Source organism: Phytophthora infestans, genomic scaffold (assembly GCF_000142945.1).
Source record: "Phytophthora infestans T30-4 supercont1.194 genomic scaffold, whole genome shotgun sequence".
In the NCBI taxonomy this organism is placed as follows: Eukaryota; Oomycota; class Peronosporomycetes; order Peronosporales; family Peronosporaceae; genus Phytophthora; species Phytophthora infestans.
Genome location: NW_003303565.1, coordinates 37177 through 44049, shown reverse-complemented (window position 1 = coordinate 44049; position 6873 = coordinate 37177). Strand labels below are relative to the sequence as shown.

Genomic DNA, 6873 nt, shown 5'->3' with positions numbered 1-6873 from the left:
TCACTACTACATCACCGCCCACTCAGCGCATGCCACATTGCAACATCAACTCCTTTCCTTAAAGCTGCTGCGACGCATCGGTAAGGGCTCCGCCACTTCACACGACGCTTCGATGAGCGGAGAGATGTGTGCGAGGTGCTCGTGACGTGGTTTCGTCGTAGAATGTAAAGAAGGAAAGAAAGCAAAGGGAGTGGCGCAAAAGGCTGTCATTCGCAACATCGCTAAGGCATTGGACGGGCAGCCTGGCAAGCGACTCATTGTTACCGACAACTTCTACAGTTCGTGTGCATTGGCACTGACCCTGTTGGACAAGGGCTACTACTTTGTAGGGACACATCGCAGCGACCGCTTGGGAGCACCCAAGAATCTCCGCTTTACACAAAAGAAACGACCAGCTTGGATGCCGCGCGGAACTTACCGAATTGCTCACTCGACGATACATCCGAAGCTACTAGCCGTTTTCTGGATGGACAGCAAGCCAGTAAACATGATTGCCACCGGGTGTGCTACTACCGTGACTAACGTAGGGAGGAAGGACAAGCGCACAGGCGCGGTGACGCAAGTACCGTGTCCGCAGCTAGTGGTCGACTACCACTCGGGAATGGGCGGAGTAGACTGGCATGACCAGCTACGTCTCCAGAGCTACTCCCTTCAGCAGTGTGTCGTCTTCAGAAAATACTACAAGCAGCTCTTTTTTGCCTTCGTGGACATGGCGATAGTCAATGGGTTTATAATCCACAAGTTAGTGATGGCAAAAAGAAACAAACCTGTACCCACTCATGCTGAGTACATGCGTCGGCTTCAGATGAAGCTGCTTGGAGTCACGGCAGCCACGTTTCGAGCCAACATGAACGCCGAGGATTTAGCGACCGTACCAATGCCTACACGCGAGCACGTGCTGGAAAACAATGAGCAACTTTACCACGGCAAGCGGCGTCAGCATCTCTGCAAGGTGTGTTCAGTGCTGGCACCTTTAAAAACCAAAGGTCTGGAGACGAGTTATTTCTGCAAAGCTTGCTGTGAAGCTTTTGACGGGTACGTACCGCTCTGGAATCGTGTCCGTCGTGAAGAAACCGGGAACAACCTCACGTGCAGCCAAATCTGGCACACGACGTGGGGTAACGGCACCCTCATTCCACCCCACCTAAAGAAGCGCCTACGCTTCAGGAAGCGCAAACGTGCGGATAGCTCTGGTGATGAAGACGACGTAGAGTAATAAGCATACGGAATCGAAAGCTATACATCGTGGTCCACTTACAATTTTGATAGCACACCAAACTTTTCAGCCAGTTCCTCTCTACTTCTGTCTCGTAGTTAGGAACTGGCTGAAAATTTGGTGAGCGTCGCGCAGTGTGCGGCACGTGGCGCAGCCATCCAAATTGGCGCTCGAATCTTGAGCGCAAACTTGCTAGTGCCAATCAGATTCAACGGGACATCAACTTCACCAGTATAAACAATTTTATACCCATCTCAGCCAATAGAATTGCGTTTCAACTTCAAATTCAACACGTTTATGTCTAACCTCGTAGTATTTTTGTGCAAATTGTCAGGCACCAATTGCGAAAGGGCTAGTATGAAGAAAATGTTTTTAGTTGTCGAGGTATACTTTAATTAGTAGTATTTTTATTCTGTATGATACAGAATAAATCTTCGTCTAGATGGGTTAAGTGTTTTTGTTTAAACAAGTATTTTAAGTCTTACTTACATCGAAGTAAAAAACCTTTTCAAGGCCTGAAAAATCACGCAAAATCTCTCAGTGAAACCTCTAAAAAATCTGATCAAGATCATAAAAGGTCGTGCATTCATGAGGTGGTGTGCCCTCCTGCTATGTGCAGCATATCCTCTCTTTACGTCCATCGACGCATGCATGTTAGACGGCGCAGACACGGGTGAGTGCATGGAGCCGACTGACTTCGATCTGCTGCTACCATTTTGCAAGGCTGTCATTCCGTACACGGCATGTCTTCCACGTTATCAGAGTCTTTGGTACAACCATTCCGCTCTGTCCAAAGATCGCTTCGTAGAGCAAATGTTCACCAAACTCGTCAGTCAGCGCAAGATCTACGAGACAAGCAGCGCCATGGCAGATGACGATACAGACGAGTGGGGTGGAACGAAAGCTATCACACCGCGCTTCACAGACAACCCGGACTGCGAGAATGCCTTCCGTAACTACTTTTGCTGGCTCAACTTCCCTCGTTGTGACACCGAAGGTCGAAGCTTGCTGCTATGCCGCAGTGTGTGTGAGAACTTCATGACGGCCTGTCAGTACTCGAGCGACCTGTGGCGCTGTGGGGACCCCAAGTACGTCAACGCTCGCGAGGCCGAGATCAGCTCCACTTGGGTCGTACGTTCTACCTTATACAATTGACAATCTCATGAAGACTTGCACTAAACAATTGTTGTGACTCAGAATCAAAAACTAGTATACTACCGAGCACCATTCCCGGGCTCACCGTTCAAAGACAATGCTGCCGATCCAGATACAGACAAACCGTTGGTAGTGTGTACGCCAAGCCTTGAAAACATCGCGTCGACTACATGTAGTTTCTCTCGAGTTGGACTGGCATCTCTTGCCGTTGTCCTGTGGGTTGTTTTATAATCGTTTTATAACAATTACAGAGCTTTGATAACATTTTATTTACTGCATTTTGCATGAGTCGTCGGCCTCTTCATCTGTCTTTGCACTGCTGTTGGCATCAGCGTTTTCGTCGCGTGTAGAGCCCTCAACTGCTGGGTTAATAGCTCCGAAGCGTGGTTGGCCGTTCGGTGTATCCATGTCTTCATTCTTGGAAGGATCGGGATCTCGGCGTACTGGATTGGGCACTACCGTTCTTGTCTTGGCACCACCGCCACTACCACCAGACTGGCAACTGCAGCGGAAGCTGTTGGCCACGCCGGCAAAGTAGCAATGGTTGCACAAGTCGCAGTGCTGGTTACGATGGTCACCACATCGACGGCACTTAGCGCAATGACGACGCGGCTTCTTGGCGTCGGGGCACAGTCGGTTGTTGCACCACGAATACGTAAAGTGCGCGTGGCAATGAGGACAGGCGAAGCCGTTCTCCACTGTGTGTTTAACTTGCACAACGCCGCCGCCTCCTTCGCAGCACTCGTAGCTTACCGTCGAGTCCAGCAGCTCTTGCATGTCCTTGATCTTGGACAGATATTGCATCAAGCAGACGTCACGCACCATCAGCTGGATGTCGATACCTTCCCGGGCCATCGGTACGAATGGGTTTGCACAGCTCACGCACTTGCATTGAGCACCACACACCAGTCCAGCCTTCACACACGCACAGCGAGCATTCCGGCATTTTCCCGTGCATTTGCAGCGTACATCCTCATCTTTTCCGTTTAATTTAGACGATGAGGAAGATGTAGAGTCACTATGTTGCTGCTGGTTTGCTTGGACACCAGGAGCTGTTGTGTGGTGCAGCGACTTTTTAAATGGGCGACGTCCAGTTGGTTCCGGGACTTTTGTCGCGTATTGGACCGACCCACGCTCCGTCTTAATGCTAGTTGAGGGATCTCGTGGGACTGCTGGAACGCCCGCTGAGACGGGGTTGGCGTACTGGACATATTCGGGTGACACGAGTGCCTTCCGCTTGTTCTTCTCCTCCGTCATCTTCCGAGCAGCTAGGTACATTTGCTGTTGTGCGCTCAGCTCTGTGCCAGTAGTCACTGCACCGGCACCTCCAGGCGGGAGTCTGGAATTTACGCCGTTACTAGAGCTGGACGATGGTGCTGGGTCGGCATGCGGTCCGTGCTGAGGGATAACACGCCACTTGGACGGTCCTTTCTGGGTTTTATCCGTTGACTCATTGTAAGCCTTCCAGTCGATGATCTCGCATGACGGCGTCCTAAACACAATAAAATCTTTATCAGTAAATGCAGTTTGGCGTAGTTGCAATAAAACCAATACAGTACCGTGGAAGTTCGTCGCTTTTCGTGGGGTTTGCTCCTTCTGCTTGGATATTTGATCCAGCGCTAGTGATAATCCCTCCCGTTACGCTGATTCCAGAGGCAGAGCCACCACCGGCACCGTAAAGCGTAGCAGGCGAGATGAGGCCTGTTAGGCTCTCGGTACTTGTCGACGGCACGAGTGTCTGCAACCAGTTGATCGTGGCGGGCGACATGGACGGACCACTGAGCAGACCGACAGGTGAGATGCTGTCCACGCCGCTGTGACTGCTACTTACAGAGGTCGAGCGAGGCAATTGCACTCTTTGGGCGGATATACAATCGCTAGGTGGTGTCGATCGTGGCATTCCAGTGCCGGCATTGCCGTTATAGAGCGAGGGGTCCTGTTGCTGCTGTTGTCGCTGCTGTAGCAGACTCGGGTCCGTGACATTAGCGTCTAGTGAGCCCAACAGATCAATCACTTCACCGAGCGTACTGTACGCTGCCGTTCCTTCGTCCTCGTTCAATGCCGCCAGTTCTCGCAAATGCTCTGGCGTAGGCTGCTCTGATCGCTGGGATGGCGTCTGCTGCGTCACGAGGTCGCTGCCGGACGGCGGCGTGATCATTGACGTATCCAGGAATTGCAGCACGCGCTGCATCTCCTCTTCCATGTCTCGTCCTGCGCTCAGCGGCTGACGCGCATATTGCTGCCCCGCTTCCATTTTCGATTGTCCCGCGGGAATTTGATTAGGATTCTGGTGAGAAGAAATAAAATCGGCACCCCTCTTTTCCAGGTTTTATATTGTCCAGGCATACCGGCAGGTATTGTCCAGGTAGAGTTTTAACGGTTTAAATTACTCTCATTTTCTTCTTTTGATTCCTAGCCACCAGTTAGGGAGACACGTGGCAGCCCCCCCCCCACGCCCCGAGGATGGCACGCACGAACAAGACTGCCCAGATCAAGGCGAAGATGGCAGAGCAATCAAGCTGAATGGTAAGGTCAGAAGGGCCGGGCGACCTCATTTGAATCGTTCTGCGATGAAAGTGAAGGCGGCGTTAGCACTAAAAGAGTACAATAACGGGATGAAACTACGCGCTCTTTTAAGAGATAACGACGTCTGCGATGTGGTGTCTACTCTATGGATGATCATGCCTGGAGTTCGCGAAGTTGGGTCTTTCCTTACTACCTTTCCAGTCAACAAGAATGGTGAGGGAAGGTCAATTCAGTGGCGCGTCGACGGAGATTACGTGCCAGATCGACTGCGATTCCGGCTAGTCGAATCGCTTGTTGATGATGCGCTGGATAAGTTGAGGGGCGGATTGGCTGTAACGGGGTTACATGGTGTGGAGCACACAGGGGTACGAAGTACCCGGAGAGTTAACAAACTCTCAGTACATAAGTTGGAGAGTTAACAAGGTCTCTCAGTACGTTGGCTGAAAGCCACACGTTATGCATTTGATTAGGTTTAACTATGCTAGATAGTTAAAGAGATACATTTACCCCTAGGCGGCTTGGCCGCAATAATAGTAAATAAAACACTTCTGGTTTTGAAGCATAAAAGTTAAGGTGTTAACTTTGAGCCCTGGTCTTGGGCTGTAAGTGTCCTTTGGATAAGGAACTTAGTATTAGTGACTCTTTGAGTCGAACGTCTTCCTCTGACGCTAAAGCTACGGCAGCCCCGCTGCACTTGGTAGCACTTGTAGTCAATCCCCGCTCCTGAGTCGGTTGACTATATCCTCTGCGAGGATGGAACACCCCGTGTTCGCGAATTTGCCCCCGGCGCAGCAGGACGCGCTTAATAAGCTTATGTCCTTGCTTGGCCCGGAGGGCGTGGCTCATCTTGCATCGCAAGGTCCAGAGGCGGTCACAGCCAGGCTGGAATCGTTCTCCCGCTACGAGAACGCGCTCTTGGAGCATGTCCAAGAGAAGATGAGCGCCGCAACGGCGGCGGCGTCGATGACGCGTGAAGGGTCTATGAGACTGAAACCGCTCATGGTGAGCGTAAAAACCTTCGAGGGGAAGGATGGAGAGAATCTCCTTCTCTGGACCCGTGAGGTCGAGATGGCCATGGGATCGGCCCTGCTCCAGTCTGAGCATCAGCGCGTGGCGCTGGCTATCTCCAGGCTTGGAGGTCGCGCTCGCGAATGGGCACTAACGTGCGGCACGTCTGTTGACGCTGCATTTCCCACTTGGAATCAGCTGAAGCAACAGCTTTCGCGCGTGTTCGCGCCGCCTAATCAGGCGTACCGTATCCGGTCAAAGTTCCTTGCTACCCGCCAGGGTAAGAAGGATTTATTGGACTATGTCCAAGAGTTGAGAACTCTTATCGCCGGAATGGCGGCGGACCCTCTTCCGGAACTGGTCAGCGTGACCGTGTTCATGGAGGGACTTCGTGTGAGCGCAGCTCGAGCGGAAGTGCTCCGTGTACACCCTAACTCTTTTGAAGAGGCGGTGGATGTGGCATTGAATGCCGAGCACAACTTCAGGTCGGCGCGACCTGGTTGGAGCGCTGGTAGCGCAAGCTCTTCGAGCGGTCCAGAGCCGATGGACCTCAGCTATGCTGAAGATGAAGAAGCGGAGCTTCTTGCTGCGGAGCAGCGCGCCGGCATCCGCCGATGCTTTGTGTGCAATAGCACTAAGCACTTGAGGGCCTATTGCCCTCTGCGCAAGAAGCGCGAGGCTCCGGCGAGCCAACCCTCCGGGTCATCGCCGGGAAACGGCAACTCCCAGTAGGCGCGGGGCGGCCTACTGGGGAAGAACTGAGTTCTGTTGTGCCTCGAAGAGGTAGAGGACAACGGGGCTCAGCCCCGAAGAGAGCTGAGCTCTCTTACGAGAAGAGTGTGTGCAAGCCGGGCTTGCTGGTCGTTCAAGCGAACGTGAAGGGCTTTGCAAAGCCATGGAGAGTCTTGATTGACTCGGGAGCCTCGGGCAACTACGCCCGTCGCTCCACCCTGGAAGGGAGTCAGCTG

General features: G+C 52.4%; 2 protein-coding genes across 2 annotated transcripts; one reads left to right on the top strand and one right to left on the bottom strand.

The window, feature by feature from the left end:
* Positions 1 to 1867: 1867 nt before the first annotated feature.
* PITG_20945 (uncharacterized protein) lies at positions 1868 to 2602 on the top strand (the record flags this gene model as incomplete). The annotated part of the gene is made up of 2 exons (XM_002895338.1): positions 1868 to 2347; positions 2414 to 2602. The coding sequence occupies 2 exons, from the start codon at positions 1868 to 1870 to the stop codon at positions 2600 to 2602; spliced, it is 669 nt and encodes a 222-aa protein (XP_002895384.1).
* Positions 2603 to 2641: 39 nt separating this feature from the next.
* PITG_20944 (uncharacterized protein) lies at positions 2642 to 4625 on the bottom strand (the record flags this gene model as incomplete). Its single annotated transcript, XM_002895337.1, has 4 exons — positions 2642 to 3505; positions 3563 to 3669; positions 3730 to 3847; positions 4014 to 4625. The coding sequence occupies 4 exons, from the start codon at positions 4623 to 4625 to the stop codon at positions 2642 to 2644; spliced, it is 1701 nt and encodes a 566-aa protein (XP_002895383.1).
* Between the last annotated feature and the right edge of the window lie 2248 nt (positions 4626 to 6873).